At 45.6% G+C, this 17633-nt stretch overlaps 1 protein-coding gene across 1 annotated transcript in view; it reads right to left on the bottom strand.

Annotated features, from left to right (window-relative positions):
* Positions 1-1035: 1035 nt before the first annotated feature.
* Positions 1036-17633, bottom strand: part of CATSPERD (cation channel sperm associated auxiliary subunit delta) — an 83908-nt gene continuing 67310 nt past the window's right edge. Inside the window, exons 20-22 of the mRNA XM_049876514.1 lie at positions 4970-5153; positions 2924-3081; positions 1036-1379 (exon numbers count right to left, since the gene is read on the bottom strand). Coding sequence (XP_049732471.1) covers positions 1223-1379; positions 2924-3081; positions 4970-5153 — 499 coding nt within the window. The 3' untranslated portion in view covers positions 1036-1222. The remainder of the gene's footprint in view (positions 1380-2923; positions 3082-4969; positions 5154-17633) is intronic.

Here is a 17633-nt window from a genome sequence, read left to right as displayed (position 1 = left end):
CACAGGCACAGCCACCACCCATCTGTGCGTGGAGACTTGCACGGTGCTGTGGTGCTCAAGAGGTCTCAGTGGAGCTTCCAGACTAAGAAGGACTAGGAAGAAAGAACTGGTGATCAACTGAAAATCAGCCACTGAAAATCCTACGGATCACAACATTCCCACCTGACATCGATCGTGGGGTTGGTGCAGGACTGGGCGCGTTTCGTTCTGCTGCGCGTGCAGTCACCATGAGTCTGGGGGGCTGATGGCAGCTAACAACAACAGGTGATCAGAGAGAAATGGCCTTCTAATTACACCCCAAGTCACTCTTCTCCACAGCAAAGACACGAGGTGCAGGGAAGCTTTTACCTCTGTGAGCAAGTTACTCAGCTGAACAAGTACCTCTCAGGCCCCTCCCCACCCCTGGCCTAATTAGTAAATGCTTTTCTGATACCTGGCTCTGGAATGAAGGCACCAAGCCTTTCCCGAGCTCCCATGAGCCCGGGGGACGGCTCCAGTGAGGAGCTAGCTAGGCAGGAGGCTGGACTGGGGTGTCTTGGGGAAGAGGTGGGGGGGCGTGCCCGGAAAGGATCTGTCTCAGTTCCCACTGTTGTCCAGGGTGTGCAGTCCAATTACTGCGGAGTCGACTCCGACTCGTGGTGACACCACGTCAGGATAGAACCGTGCTTCATAAGGTTTCCAGTGTCTGATTTTTTTAAATTAATATTTTATCTTCTTTTTGGTGAAAATATACACAGCAAAACCTGCTCCAATTTCACCGTTTCTAGGCATACCAGTCAGTGACACTGGTTACATCCTTCACGTGTCAGCATTCTCGATATTTCTGTTTTGGTTGTTTCACTCTCATTGACTTAAACTTCCTGTTTAGTGGCTGACTTTTCAAACGCTGATCCCCTGGTCTTTCTTCCGAGGTGCCTCTGGTTGGAATTGAACCTGCAACCTTTTGGTTTGCAGCCGAGAGTGTTCATCATTTGGACCACTCAGGGCTTCCAGAGGCTCATCAGCCGCCGACACCTGCTATTTCTCTAACACTTTATTTTAAAATGACTATCAGGACTCTGACACATTACCTTTGTGAGAAGCTGAGCTATTTCCCAGGGGTCCTCAGCCCCGAGTCTCCCCTGTCCCCGACTGGCTATGCGCTCGGCGACTGTCCGGAAACCACGAGCGGCGCTCCCCGCAGCTCCTGAGCAGGGTGGCCCGGAGCCCCGCGGCCTGCGGCTCATCTCGGCGTGCGGCACTTGGGGATGGCGTGGACCAGCCACAGGGCAAGCAGCATGCTCAGGGTGAGCAGGACGATGGAGAGCTCGGTGGGGATGACGGTGGGCGGGAAGGCACCGTGCACGTAGATGCTGAAGGTGGTCTCCAGGTGGCAGTAGCTGCGGGGACAGGCGGGTGGGGACGGGCCTTTCCGCAGCGCCTCTCCAGTCCCTCCCTTCATCCCCGCAAAGTTGTTCCAGCCCACGTGAGGGGCTGGGGACAGCCCGTTCCCTTTACGTCCGGCTGTGCTCCCCAAAGTCTACTGCTCCTGGCTCTGCCCGTCTCTTTGTGGGGTTTGGCACCAGTTATTTTTTTTTCCAGGCCCTCTGTGGTCTCCTCCTCTGGGGACAAGACCCACCTCCCCAGGCTCAGTCCAAAGGTGGTAGGAAAAAAAAAACCAGTTGCCGACCACTCGAGGGTGGCGGAGTCAGGGGGTCAGATGGGGCAACACCAGAACCTGTGGCTCAGACTCGCGGCGGCCCCACGTGTGTCAGAGCAGAACTGTGTGCCGTAGGGTTTTCAGTGGCTGGTTTTTCAGAAATAGATCACCAGGGCTTTCTTCCTAGGCATCTCTGGGTGGACTTGAACCTCCGGCCTTTCAGTTAGCAGCCAGCTCGTTAACCATTTGTGTCCCTCAATAAACCGTTACAACGCAATGGAAGGGGGGCCATGACAAGGAACCACATGTGGCCTCGGACAGGAGCCCAGAGTACCAGTGACACGGGCAGTGGATGGGGGTGGAGTGGGACAGGGAACTCTGTGGGAAAGGCACTGGGGCGTAGAGACCTCACGGGGTGCTGCCGGGACCACAATACGGGGGAGGAGCATGGTGGGGGTGGGAGGGCTGAGTCTCACAGTCCCCTCTCCTCTGGACGCCCCGTCCCCAGGACCTTCCACCTGGGGTCATCCCAGAGCTAGTCCTAGTCCAAGCCTGAGGCCTCCAGGGCAGGCAGGGTGCCCACATGCTTTGCTAGGAGGGATTTTATACATCCCTGCTGGGAGGGGATAGACGATGGCAGACAAATGCTTAAGGCAAGGGAAGGGTGCCGTTTCACAGTGCCCTCGCCGCCCCCCCACACACCCTGGAAGATGTTAAGGGTCTGGGCCAGCACTCTGAGAGGTGGCTTCCAAACCCTTCCCATCACACAGCGTGCTGGAAAGGTGAACAGCCAGCTAGGGGGGCTGGGGAGGAAGGCCTGCTTTGCTGTGTGTGCCACTTGCCCTGGTGTAAATGGTGCCATCATGGCTGATCTCAAGATACCAGCGTGAAGTCAACTGGAACAAACTTTCTGAATATTTAATCACCGGTTTGAGCTGGCTGTGGCATACCACTGCTGGCATATCAGCAGTCAGGGGTGGCAGGAGCGGCTGCCTGCAGCACGTGAGGGCAGGGACGTGGCTGCTCGCCCCCGCTGCCCCCCAGCACCCAGCACAGGCTCTGGCCCACAGCAAAGCTGAGTATTTACTCAGTGAGTGGACAGATGTCACCAGGACTTGAAATGCCACTCTTCCCTGGGACAGTCTGGACTGCTGGCGGGACTCCGCTTGAGCCACATCCCCCTGAGGGGAGGGGGGAAAGTGTGTCCTCCCACATGTGACCTGCCCCAGGACAGCCAGCCTTTCACCAGGTACCCCTGACCCAGGGAAGTCCCCGCCCCCTCACCTGTAGTAGGGGTCCACAATGGAAAGCAGGAAGACGTAGATTCCATTCCTTTGGTCAAAAATGACCTTGTTGTTCGTTGGGCCGCCCAAGATCTGATACGGGACATCTGGCCACCTCAAAGGGGAGCCATTGTTGGGCTCGTGGCAGCTCACATAGTTCTGGAGAGGAGGACAGAGGCCCTCAGGCACACATGCCTGCTGGCCCCAGGCCCTCCCCTGGCCAAGGCTCAGACACTCTTCACCCACCGCACAGCCCACACCACCCCACCTCTCGTCAAGCCCCCATGGGTGAGCAGGCCTGTGGTCTCTGAGGAGGAGACCGTGCACTGGATGCTTAGCCTCCTCTGAGTCCTCCTTCCTGAACTGGAGGCTGGCAACCTCATAACTCTGCCTCCCAGACTCCCTTGCGGCTATGAATCTAATGTGAACCACGCAGCATCAACTACACACACTCAGAAAATTGGAAGGTGGCAGTGATGTGGGGGCCCCTTCCTGCGGGCTTCCACTGGTGCTGCCCCCAGGCATGATCGCAGGCAGGGAGGCAGGGAGGTGGGTGCCCTGGATCTTAATAGACCCAGGGGGCCTTCCGAGCCCCCAACCTTCCTGATCTTGGTGGAGGTGGCAGCTCCCTGTGGTCAGTTCTGGGGTCATTCCCTGAGATCAGCTTCGAGCCAGACCTTCCAGTCTGCCCAGTGAGTGATTTTGTAAGGTCGCCACTCCCAGTAATACCAAATACTGGCTTCTGAACTAGGCAGACCCACTTGATCCATTCATTCCCCACTATACGATAAGGAAACTGAGGCTCAAGACAGGTGAAGGAGACCAAAGTATATATATAAAAAAAAATGCAGTCAAGTCAATTCCGACTCATAGCAACCCTACAGGACAGAGTAGAACTGCTCCATGGGGTTTTCAGAAGCAGGCTGGCACATATTTCTCCTGTGGAGCGGCTGGTGGGCTCAAACCGCTGATCTTTTGGTTAGCAGCCAAGCGCTTAACCACTGTGCCACCAGGGCTCAATCAGACCAAAGTATAGAAACCAAAGATTTTATTAGTGGTTCCCAGAGGTGGGAGGGAGGCGGGAGGGGAGGTCTTTGCTCAGGGGGCATTGGGCTCATTCCAACGATGGTGGAATAATTCAGAAAAGGATAGCGACCAAGGATGCACAACCTAAAGAATGTAATGAACTATCACTGACTTTTACCTGCGGAAATTGCTGAACTGGTGCATTGGTTTCTTGTGTATATTTTCACCACAATAAAAAAAGAAAAAATGCATACTGCCACTACCAACAACAAAAACGATCAAACTCACTTGAGGGAAGTGGGTGAAAGGAGGGACCTAGCTGCCCAGCAAACGGAAACACCCAGGCGAGCTTGCAGGTGGGCGCAGGGAGTGAGCGCCGCCTGCTGGCGGCTTTGGCCCAGTTCCCGCACTTGATGGTATGCGGCTCTGACTGGAGGGAAAACGCACGCGGGACTCGACAGGATTTCTTCATTATACCGGCATCGTGCCCTTATTTGCCGATCGGTATGAACTGATCTGATTTACAGAAACACTCGCCAAGCAAAACAGGCTGTGAATTTAATTGGTCTTTTTGTAAAGGGTGGAGTCCCTCTCTGGGTGGTCCAAGTAGTTTCATCGCCGGGCTGCTAATCGAAAGGTTAGCAGTTCGAGTCCACCCAGAGGCACCTCAGAAGAAAGGCCTGGGGACCCACTTTTTGTTTTGTGGAGCACAGTTCTACTCTGACATACATAGGGTTGCCATGAGTTGGAAATGACAGCCACTGGTTTTTTTTTTTTTAGTAATGGGCATTTGGACGTTTCAGAATTTTGCCAATATCAGCAATGCCAGGTGACCACCTTGGTACAGACGTCTTTGATCATTTGGCCAATTCCCTTGGAAGACAGTCCCAGAGGACCTGGTCAGCTAACTCCAATACTCAGGCGCACTGCCCTGCGGTGTCCCATTCCCGCCCTACCCCTGTGACCTGGGCATGACCAGCCATTGCCATCTGGTTGGAAGTAAGCAAAGAGCAAATGTCACCTCTCTGTCCCAGGAGAAGGGCCTGTGATAGCCAGCATCCGCCATGATGGTGGTCCAGTTCTGTGGCTGCGATTTGCAGAGTGCAGTGCCGGCCGTCAGGGAGTACGTGTACGTGAACAGCCCGTTCACCTCCAGCAAGACATACTGGGCATTGACCACCTCCTGGAACTCTCCACTTCTCCACCTGAGATACACGTGTGTACAGAGTGAAGCTGTGGAGACCAGCCCAGGAGTACCTCAATCACAGCCCAGACTTGTTATTGAGCCACTGTCATGGCAGGGGGCACCAGCGAGCAAGGCAAAGGACCAGCCCTCCAAGGGCTGAACCTCCAGTGAAGGGAGAGGGACGACTGGCACCTGGACCAGGTGGGCGGACAGGTGGAGGGCAATGGAGTGGTAGGCACTGTGTATTTTATATGGGGTGGTCCCCAAAGGCCTCTGTGATAAAGGGCCATGTGGGCAGAGGCTGGAAGGAACCAACACAATGTTAGGTGACCAAATAATATTGCTAATAAATGAATGAATGAATAAAAACCGTCACACCAACCCCCTGCTGCACCAGAAACTGTGCATACACCAATCACCACTGCACGTCTAAGACTGTAGGTGAGAGCCTGCACCACACACTAGGTGACCGACTACCTGGACACTTGAGCTGAATCTATACAAGAATAGTGAAAGGACTCCTAGGCTCATGTACCTGGTAGCAGCTCTAGCCATTGGATAACAGGACATTAGTGCTTCAAAGGCTCCAGTAATCAAGTTAGCTCACTCTAGTAGCCTATTTGGGCATATCAAAACAAAACAAAGCAAGAAGCTAGGACACAGGGAGCAAACATAAAATAAATTAATACAATAACTTATAGATGGCTTGGAGACAAGGGTCAATATCAAATCACATAAAGAAGCACACCATGATTGCTTCAACAAACCCCCAAAACAAAGAATCAAGGAATCTTCCGGATAAAGACGTATTCCTGGAATTACCAGATGCAGAATACAAAAGATTAAGATACAGAACTCTTCAAGAGATCAGGAAGGAAATCAGGCAAAACACAGAGCAAGCCAAGGAGCACACAGATAAAGCAGTCGAGGAAATTAAGATTATTCAAGAACATAATGAAAAACTTAATAGGCTGCAAGAATCCACAGAGAGACAGCAATCAGAAACTCAAAAGATTAACAATAAAATTTCAGAATTAGACAACTCAGTAGAAAGTCAGCGGAGCAGAACTGAGGAAATGGAAGTCAGAATTAGCCAGATTGAAGATAAAACACTTAGCAACAATATATTCGAAGAAAAACCAGACAAAATAATTTTAAAAAGTGAAGAAACCCTATGAATCATGTGGGACTTTATCAAGAGAAATAATCTACCAGTGATTGGAGTATCAGAACAGGGAGGGATAACAGAAAATACAGAGAGAATTATTGAAGGTTTGTTGGCAGAAAACCTCCCTGATATCATGAAAGATGAGAAGATATCTATCCAAGATGCTCATTGAGCTCCACATAAGGTACATCTTAAAGTCACCAAGACATATTATAATCAAGCTTGCCAAAACCAAAGATAAAGAGAAAATTTTAAGAGTGGCTAGGGATAAATAAAAAGTCACCTACAAAGGACAGTCAATAAGAACAAGCTCTACTACTCTGCAGAAACCATGCAGGCAAGAAGGGAATGGGATGAGTTATATAAAGCACTGAAGGAAAAAAATTGCCAGCAGAGAATCACATATCCAGCAAAACTGTCTCTCAAATACGAAGGTGAAATTAGGATATTTCCAGATAAACAGAAGTTTCGGGAATCTGCAAAAAACCAAACCAAAACTACAAGAAATACTAAAAGGAATTCTCTGGTTAGAAAATCAATAATACCAGATCTCAACCCAACACTAGAACACAGAACAGAGCAACCAGATAGCAACCCAAACAGGGAAATCACAAAATAAACCAAGATTTAAAAAATGCTCAAAACAGGGAAACAGCAATGTCATAATGTAAAAGATGACAACAACAACATTAAATCAATAAAGAGGGACTAAGTAGTCATCAATCTTTCATATGGAGAGGAAGTCAAGGTGACAAAGGGAGATAAAAGTTTGATTTAAACTTAGAAAAATAGGGATAAATAATAAGGTAACCACAAAGGAGACTAAGAATCCTACACATCAAAATAAAATACAAGAAAAACATAAAGACTCAGCAAAAACAAAATCAACAACAATGAAAAAAAAGGAAAACACCATTTACAAAGAAAAACTACTCAGCACAAAAAATTAAAGGGAAAAAAGGAACTGTGAGCAACACACAAAAAGTGACAGCACTAACCTCATCCCTATCCATAGTCATGCTGAATATAAACGGACTAGATGCACCAATAAAGAGAGAGTTGCAGAATAGATTAAAAAAAAAAAAAAAGACACGATCCGTCTATATAATGCCTACAAGAGACACACCTTGGACTTAATGACGCAAACAAACTAAAACTCAAAGGACGGAAAAAATATATCAAGCAAACAACAATCAAAAAATGGCAGGAGTGGCAATGCTAATTTCTGACGAAACAGACTTCAAAGTTAAATCCATCACAAAGGATAAGGAAGGACACTATATAATGATTAAAGGGACAATATACCAGGAGTATATTACCACATTATAATATTTATACACCTGATGACAGGGCTTCAAGATACATAAAACAAACACTAACAGCACTGAAAAGTGAGATAGACAGCTCCACAGTAATAGTAGGAGACTTCAACACACCACTTTTAGTGAAGAGGAGAACATCCAGCAAGAAGCTCAATAAAGACACCAATGATCTAAATGCCACAACCAACCAACTTGACCTTGTAGCCATGTACAGAATGCTCCACCCAAGAGCAGACAAGTATACTTTCTTCCAGTGCACAAGGAACATTCGTTAGAATAGAGCACATATTAGGCCCAAAGCAAGCCTTAACAGAATCCAAAACATCAAAATATTATAAAGCATCTTCTCTGACCATAAACTCATAAAAGTAGAAATCAACAACAGAAAAGAACAGGGAAAAGAAATCAAACACATGGAAACTGAACAACACTTTGCTCAAAAACGATTGGATTATAGAAGAAGTAAAGGACAGAATGAAGAAATTCATAGAATCAAATGAGAAGGTAAACACTTCCTATCAGAACCTTTGGGACATAGCTAAAGCAGTGTTCAGAGGTGAATTTATAGCAATAAATGCACACATCCAAAAAGAAGAAAGGGGCCAAAATCAAAGAATTATCCCTACAACTTCAACAAATAGAAACAGAGCAACAAAAGAAACCCTCGGGCACCAGAAGTCGGCAAATAATAAAAATGAGAGCAGAATTAAGTGAAAAAGAGAACAGAAAAACAATTGAAAGAGTTAACAAGACCAAAACCTAGTTCTCTGAAAAGATTAACAAAATTGATAAACCATTGGCCAGACTCACAAAAGAAAAACAGGAGACGAAGCAAATAACCCGAATAAGAAATGAGATGGGCAATATCACAACAGACCCAACTGAAATTAGAAGAACCATAACAGAATACTATGAAAAATTGTAATCTAACAAATTTGAAAACCTAGAGGAAATGGACAAATTTCTAGAAATACACCACCTACCTAAACTAACACAAACAGAGGTAGAATAACCAAATAAACCCATAACAAAAGAGATTGAAAACGTTATTTAAAAACTCCCCCCCCCCAAAAAAAAAACCCTGGCCCTGACAGCTTCACTTGAGAATTCTACCAAACCTTCAGAGAAGAGTTAATGCCACTACTACTAAAGGTTATTTCAGAGCATAGAAAAGGAAGGAATACTCCCAAACTCATTCTATGAAGCCAGTATAACCCTGACACCAAAACCAGGTAAAGACACCACAAAAAGAGAAAACTACAGACCAATATCCCTCATGAACTTAGACGCAAAAATCCTCAGCAAAATTCTAGCCAATAGAATTCAACAACATATCAAAAAAAATAATTCACCATGACCAAGTGGGAGTCATACCAGGTATGCAGGGACGGTTCAACATTAGAAAAACAATCAATGTAATCCATCACATAAATAAAACAAAAGACAAGAACCCATGATTTTATCAATTGATGCAGAAAAGGCCTCTGACAAACTCCAACACCAATTCATGATAAAAACTCTCAGCAAAATAGGAATAGAAGGGAAATTCCTCAACATAATAAAGGGCATTTATATAAAGCCAACAGCCAACATCATCCTAAACGGAGACTGAAAGCATTCCCATTGAGAACAGGAAGCAGACAAGGATGCCCTTTATCACCACTCTTATTCATCATTGTGCTAGAGGTCCTAGCCAGAGCTATTAGGCTAGATAAAGAAATAAAGGGCACCCAAATTGACAAAGAAGAAGTAAAAGTGTCTCTGTTTGAAGATGATATGATCTTTTACACAGAAAAACCTAAAGAATCCTCAAGAAAACTATTGAAATAGAAGAGTTCAGCAGAGTATCAGGATACAAGATAAACATACATAAATCAGTTGGATTCCTCTACACCAACAAAGAGAACGGTGAAGAGGAAATTACCAAATCAATACCATTTACAGTAGCCCCCAAGAAGATAAAATACTTAGGAATAAATCTAACCAGAGATGTAAAAGACCTACACAAAGAAAACTATAAGACACTACTGGAAGAAACCATGAGACCTACATAAGTGGAAAAACATACCTTGCTCATGGATAGGAAGACTCAACATTGTAAAAATGTCTATTCTACCCAAAATTATCTATAGATACAATGCAATCCTGATCCAAATACCAGTGACATTTTTTAATGAGATGGAGAAACAAATCACTAACTTCTTATGGAAGGGAAAGAGGCCCCGAATAAGTAAAGCGTTACTGAAAAAGAAGAACAAAGTGGGAGGCCTCACACTACCCGATTTTAGAACATATTATACCACTACAGTAGTCAAAACCACCTGGCACTGGGACAACAGATACATAGACCAATGGAACAGAATTGAAAATCCAGACATAAATCCATCTATATATGAGCAGCTGGTATTTGACCAAGGCCCAAATGCAGTTAAATGGGGGAAAAGACAGTCTCTTTAACAAAATGGTGCTGGCATAATTGGATATCCATCTGCAAAAAAAAATGAAACAAAACCCATACCTCACACCATGCACAAAAACTAACTCAAAATGGATCAAAGACCTAAATATAAAACCTAAAATAATAAAGATCATGGAAGAAAAAATAGGAGCCCTAATACATGGCATAAACAGTATACAAAACATTACTAACAATGTACAAACACCAGAAGAGAAATTAGATAACTTGGAGCTCCTAAAAATCAAACACCTGCGCTCATCCAAAGACTTCACCAAAGAAGTAAAAAGATTACCTACAGACTGGGAAAAAGTTTTTAGCTACGACATTTCCAATCAGTGTCTGATCTCTAAAATCTACATGATACTGCAAAAACTCAACAACAAAAAGACAAATAACCCAATTAAAAAATGGGCAAAGGATATGAACAGACACTTCACTAAAGAAGACATTCAGGTGGCTAACAGATACATGAGGAAATGCTCACAATCATTAGCCATTAGAGAAATGCAAATCAAAACTACAATGAGATTCCATCTCACTCCAACAAGGCGGCATTAATCCAAAAAACACAAAATAATCCATGTTGGAGAGGTTGTGGAGAGACTGGAACACTTATACCCTGCTGGTGAGAATGTAAAATGGTACAACCACTTTGGAAATCAATTTGGCGCTTCCTTAAAAAGCCAGAAATAGAGCTACCATATGATCCAGCAATTCCAATCCTTGGAATATATCCTAGAGAAATAAGAGCCTTCACATGAACAGATATATGCACACCCATGTTCATTGCAGCACTGTTTACAATACCAAAAAGATGGAAGCAACCAAGGACCCCATAACATGGAGGAATCTGGAAGGCATTATGCTGAGTGAAATTAGTTGCAAAAGGACAAATATTGGATGAGACCACTGTTATAAAAACTCTAGATAAAGTTTAAACACAGAGAAAACATTTGCTGGTGGTTATGAAGGTGGGGAGGAAGGGAGAGAGATATTCACTAGATAGTAGACAAGAATTATTTTAGGTGAAGGGAAGGGCAATATACAACACAGCGAAAGTCAGCACAACTGGACTAAACCAAAAGCAAAGAAGTTTCCTGAATACAACCAAATGCTGTGAAGGCCACAGTAGCAGGGACAGGGGTCTGGGTCCATGGTTTCGGGGGACATTTAGGTCAACTGGCGTAACAAAATGTATTAAGAAAACGTTCTGCATCCCACTTTGGTGAGAGGCATCTGGGGTCGTTTTTTAAATGCTATCAAGCAGCCATCTAAGATGCATCAATTTGTCTCAGCCTACCTGGAGCAAAGGAGAATGAAGAACACCAAAGACACATGGCAAAGACGAGCCGAAGAGACAGAAAGGGCCACATAAACCAGAGACTCCATCAGCCCGAGACCAGAAGAACTAGATGGTGCCCGGCTACCACCAATCACTGCCCTGACAGGGAACACAACAGAGAATCCCTGATGGAGCAGGAGAGCAGTGGGATGCAGATCTCACATTCTCATAAAAAGACCAGGCTTAATGGTCTGACTGAGACTGGAGGGACCCTGACGATAATGGTTCCCAGACCCTCTGTTAGGCCAAGATTGGAACCATTCCTGTAGCCAACTCTCCAGATAGGGATTGAACTAGACTACAAGATAGACAATGATACTGGTGAGAATTGAGCTTCTTGGCTCAAGTAGACACATGAAACTATGTGGGCAGCTCCTGTCTGGTGGCGAGATGAGAAGGCAGAGGGGGAAAGAAGCTGGTTGAATGGACACAGGAAATACAGGGTGGACAGGAGGAGTGTGCTGTTTCATTAGGGGGAGAGCAGCTAGGAGTATGTAACAAGGTGTGTGTAACTTTTTGTATGAGGGACTGTTTGTAAACTTTCACCTAAAGCATAATAAAGAAGTCACATCTACCCTTTCCCATTTTTCTGAGGATGTCTGCAAATATTGGAAGGGTATACATTTAGGGCTGTCAATTGCTGTTGTTAAGTGCTATTGAGTCGATTCCAACTTATAGTGACCCTATGCACAACGGACACGTTGCCCCATCCCGCACCATCTTCACAATTGTTGCTGTGTTCGAGCCCATTGTTGCAGCTGCTCTGTCAATCTGTTTCTTTAAGGGTTTTCCTCTTTTGGGCTGACCCTCTAGTTTATCAGGCATGGTATCCTTCTCCAGGGACTGGTCCCTCCTGATAACTTGTCACTTGTCCAAAGCATGTGAGATGAAGTCTTGCTATCCTCGCTTCTACCGGAGCATTCTGGCCATACTTCTTCCAAGACAGATTTGTTCATTCTTCTGACAGTCCATGGTATATTCAGTATTCTTTGCCAACACCATAATTCAAAGGAATCAATTCTTCTTTGGCCTTCCTTATTCACCGTCCAGCTTTCGAATACACATGAGGCGAATGAAAACACCACAGCTTGGGTCAGGCCCACCTTAGTCCTCAAGGTCACATCGCTGCTTTTTAACAATTTAAAGAGGTCTTTTGCAGCAGATTTGCCCAGTGCAATGCATCGGCTGATTTCCTGACTGCTGCTTCCATGGGTGTTGATTGCGGATCCAAGAAAAAGGAAATCGTTGACAACTTCAAGCTTTTCTGTTTATCATGACATTGCTTATTAGTCCAGTTGTAAGGGTTTTTATGTTGAGGTGTAATCCATACTGAAGGTTGTGGTCTCTGATCTTCACTAGTAAGTGCTTCAAGTCCTCTTCACTTTCAGTAAGCAAGCTTGTGTCATCTGCATAACGCAGGTTGTTAATGAGTCTTCCTCCAATCCTGACGCCCCGTTCTTCTTCATACAGTCCAGCTTCTCAGATTATTTGCTCTGCATACAGAATGAACAAGTATGGTAAAAGGATACAACGCTGATGCACACCTTTTCTGATTTTAAAGCACAGAGTATCCACTTGTTCTGTTTGAACGTCTGCCTCTTGGTCCAGGTACAGGTTCCTCATGAGCACAATTAAGTGTTCTGGAATTCCCATTCTTCGCGATGTTATCCATAATTTATCACGATCCACAGAGTTGAATGTCTTTGTGTAATCAATAAAACACAGGTAAACATCTTTTTGGTATTCTCTGCTTTCATCCAAGATCCATCTGACATCAGCAATGATATCCCTCGTTCCACATTCTCTTCTGAATCTGGCCTGAATTCCTGGCAGTTCCTTGTTCATGTACTGCTGCAACCATTTTTGAACTGTGTGTGATATTAATGATATTGTTCCATAATTTCCGCATTCTGTTGGATGACCTTTCTTCGGAATGGGCACAAATATGGATATCTTCCAGGCACTTGGCCAGGTACCTATCTTTAAAATTCTTGGCATAGATGAATGAACGCTTCCAGTGTTGCATCTGTTTGTTGAAACATCTTAATTGGTATTTGTCTTAGGCTGGATTCTCTAGAGAAGCAAAACCAGTAAAGTATGTGCAGAAAGAGAAAGATCAAGGAAATGGCTTACGTGGTTGTAGAGGCTGGAAAGTTCCAAATCTGTGGGTCAGGTCGGAGGCTTTTCGCCACTCACATAGTTGCAGGGGCTGGCGAACCCAAGATCCAGACCGTGGAGGCTGACAAATCCCAAGAATGGCAGGTAAGCTGCTAGCTCAAGTCCCAAGGACCAGAGGTCTGATGAACAGGAGCCAGCTGCCTGATCCAGAGCAAGCAATAGCCAGAGAGCCTTGCCAGAAGCTCTACCTATAACGGAACTCAACTACCACAGCTCTACCAGACTGAGTCCAGCACAACTAGATGATGCCTGGCTACCACTGACAGCTCTGACAGGAATCACAATAGACGGTCCTGGACAGAGCTGGAGAAAAATGTAGAACAAAATTCTAACTCACGAAAGAAGACCAGACTTGCTGGTCTGACAAAGAGTGGAGAAACCCCAAGAGTACGGCCCCTAGAAGCCCTTTTAATTCAGAACTGAAGTCACTCCTGAGGTTTACCCTTCAGCCAAAGATTAGACAGGCCCATAAGACAAAAAATAAAATGTAGCTCAACCATGTATATGAGACTAAATGGGCACACCAGCCCAGGTGCAAGGATGAGAAGGCAGGAGGGGCAAAGAAACAATGGAAAGGAACAATGGAAGTGGTGAACCCAAGGTCGAGAAGTGGAGAGTGTTAACGTATTGCAGGGTTCACAACCAATGCCAGAAAACAAAATGTGTATTAATTGTTTAACAAGAAAGTAATTTGCTCTGTAAACCTTCCCATAAAGCCCAATTAAAAAAAGAAAGTCCACCTATATTGGATATAGGCCACACCCCAAGGAAACTCCCTTTCAACTGAGTGGTTACTGACAGCAGATCCCATCATGGAGGTGATCACTGTATATCAGATCCCATCATGGAGGTGATTATATCATTATGGCTGCCAAACTATATCATAACTGTCAAACCACTGAGGATCACGGCCCAACCAAGTTGACACACAGCCTTTACCATCACAGTCCACACCTTGTCACCTTGGCACTTGTACATATCTCCTTAAACCATACGTAATCTCTGAATAAAGACAATTATAAAGTCATACTTCTGCCTAACATGATACAACTAACATGTGTACAATTGAAAATGCACTAGCCCTGTTTACATCTTATATTTCATAGGTGAAGAAAACAAGAGTATTTGATGCACACATACAAGGAAGAAATGCTCGTAACAGTTACAGCCTTCATTTCTGCAACTGGTCATGTGGTTGTAACTGGTATTTAGAACTACATTCTTCTACCATCCGTTTGTAATCCCTTTGCTGTCAGCAAGCATCTCGGCTGGTCATGTTTTTTTGCCTGGTGGGGTAACCCAAGCCTTCATTCTTGAAGGGTCTCAGCCATTGTTAGTCATGTTGGAATTGGGTTGCTGTAGTTTTCATTGACTTTAATCACATGGCATGGTAGTACTAAGAGACGCCCCGAGGGATCTCCTGCATTCCAGACATGCTGTTCTTTACCTCCATTATGTCATATCAATCTGATTTCCTCTTGGTAATCAGGATCAATCACACCAGCCCATGTGGTAACTCCCTTCTTTGCCTGTTGATCCAGAGGCATAAGGAGGCCGAAGTGACCAGGTGACATTCTTAACTTCCAGTTCAAATGGAATCAGTGATGTGTCTCCAAGTGGGCACATTCTCTTTTTAGAATTAAGACCTCTAGACCTGCAGAGCACAGGGTTGCAGGGACAGAAAGCAAAATATTTGCCAGTGGGTCACTAGGAGTAATAGTGAGTGATGCAACTTCCATTTCCACCCCTTGATTCCTGGACCCATGAATCCTGGCAATGGGAGAAACAGCACCATATACTGGATGCTAAAAACCAAAAACCAAACCCAGTGCCGTTGAGTCGATTCCGACTCATAGCAGCCCTATAGGACAGAGTAGAACTGCCCTGTAGGGTTTACAAGGAACGCCTGGTGGAGTCGAACTGCTGACCCTTTGGTTAGAAGCCATAGCACTTAACGACTACCCCACCAGGGTTTCCTATTGGATGCTAGTTTAGAGCATATCCAGCCTCCTGGAGATCATTGCTCCAACCCTGCAAGGTACTGCCACCTAGCTGGCACCGTAACTGTGTCTTTAGAAGGCCATTCCATCATTTTATCAAGCCAGCTTCTTCAGGATGATGGGTAACATGGTAAGACCAGTGAATTCCACAAGCATGGACCCATTGCCACATTTCATTTGCTGTGAAGTGAGTCTCTTGATCTGAGGCAATGTTGTGTGGGATACCATGACAGTGGATGAGGCATTCTATAAGTCCATGGATGGTAGTTTTGGCAGAGGTGTTGTGTTCTGGGAAGGCAAATCCATATACACAGTAAGTATCTATTCCAGTACAAACAAAAGGCTGCCCTTTCCATAATGGAAGTGGCCCAATATAATCAACCTGCCAACAGATTGCTGGCTGAACACCTTGAGGAATGGTGGCATATCGGGGACTCAGTGCTCGTTTCTGTTGCTGGCAGATTGGGCACTCAGCAGTGGCTGTAGCCAAGTCGGCCTTGGCAAGTGGAAGTCCATATTGTTGAGCCCATGCATAACCTCCATCCCTACCACCATGGCCACTCATTAAGCAATGATGGGAGTGGCTAGGGAAAGAGGATAAGTGGTTTCCAAAAAATGAGTCATCCTACCCACTTGATTGTTAAAATCTTCCTCTGCTGTGGTCACCATTTGGTGAGCATTCACACGAAACACAAATATCTTCACTTCTTTGGCCCATTCAGAGAGGGCTATCCACATACCTCTTCCCCATACCTCCTTTTCTCCAATTTTCTAACCATGTTCCTTCCAAGTCCCTGAGCAGTCAGCCAAATCATTGGCCACAGCCCGTGAATCAGTCTACATTCACAAATCTGGCCATTTCTCCTTCCAGGCAAAGTGAACAACCAGATGCACTGCTCTACGTTCTGCCAACTGGAAGGACTTCCCTTCACTGCTGTCCTTCAGGGAGGTTCAAGAAAGGGGCTGTAGTGCTGCTGCTGTCCACTTTACAGTAGTGCCTGCACATCGTGCAGAACCATCTGTAAACCAGGCACGAGTTTTCTCTTCCTCAGTCATCTGATCATAAGGAACTCCCCATGAGGCCATAGGTGCAGACTGGGAGATGGAAGGTAATGTGACAGGAGGGGAGACCATGGGTATTTGGGCCACTTCCTCATGCAACTTACTCGTGCCTTTAGGTCCTGCTCAGGCCTGATCTTGTATATACCATCTCCATTTAATGATGGAGTGCTGCTGTGCATGTCCAACTTTATGGCTCTGTGTGTCAGAAACACCCGGTTCATGATGGGAAGCTCCAGTTGCATGGTGACTTGGTGGCCCATGGTTAAGCATCCAGTCCCTACTAAGGCCCAGTAACAAGCCAAAAGCTGTTTCTCAGGAGAGTAGTTATCTGCAGAAGAAGGCAGGGCTTTGCTCCAAAATCCTAAGGGCCTACATTGTAATTCACCAATAGGGGCCTGCCAAAGACTCCAAACAGCATCCCTATCTGCCAGTGGCACTTCAAGCTCCAATGGATCAGCAAGATCACATGGTAGAGCGGCTCGCACAGCAGCCTGAACCTGTTGCAGAGCCTTCTCTTGGTCTGGGCCCCACTCAAAACTAGCAGCTTTTTGAGCCACTTGATAAATAGGTCGAAGTAGCACACCCAAATGAGGGATATGTTGCCTCCAAAATCCAAAGAGGTGCCACTGGGCATTGTGCCTCCTTTTTAGTTGTGGAAGGGGCCAGATGCAATAACTTCCCTTCACTTTAGAAGGAATATCTCAACATGCCCCACACCACTGAACTCCTAGAAATTTCACTGAGGTGGAAGGTGCCTGAATTTTTGTTGGATTAATTTCCCACCCTCTAGCATGCAAATGTTTTACCAGTAAGTCCAGAGTCATTGGCAGTTCTTCCTTACTATGTCCAATCAGTCTAATGTCATCAATGTAATGGACCAGTGTGATGTCTTGTGGAAGGGAAAGGTGATCAAGATCCCTGCAGACTAAGTTATGACACAGGGCTGTAGAGCTGATGTAGTTCTGAGGT

The sequence above is a fragment of the Elephas maximus genome, chromosome 3 (assembly GCF_024166365.1).
Source record: "Elephas maximus indicus isolate mEleMax1 chromosome 3, mEleMax1 primary haplotype, whole genome shotgun sequence".
NCBI lineage: Eukaryota > Metazoa > Chordata > Mammalia > Proboscidea > Elephantidae > Elephas > Elephas maximus.
Note: the sequence above shows the minus strand (reverse complement) of the source record. Positions and strands in the feature narration are given on the sequence as shown.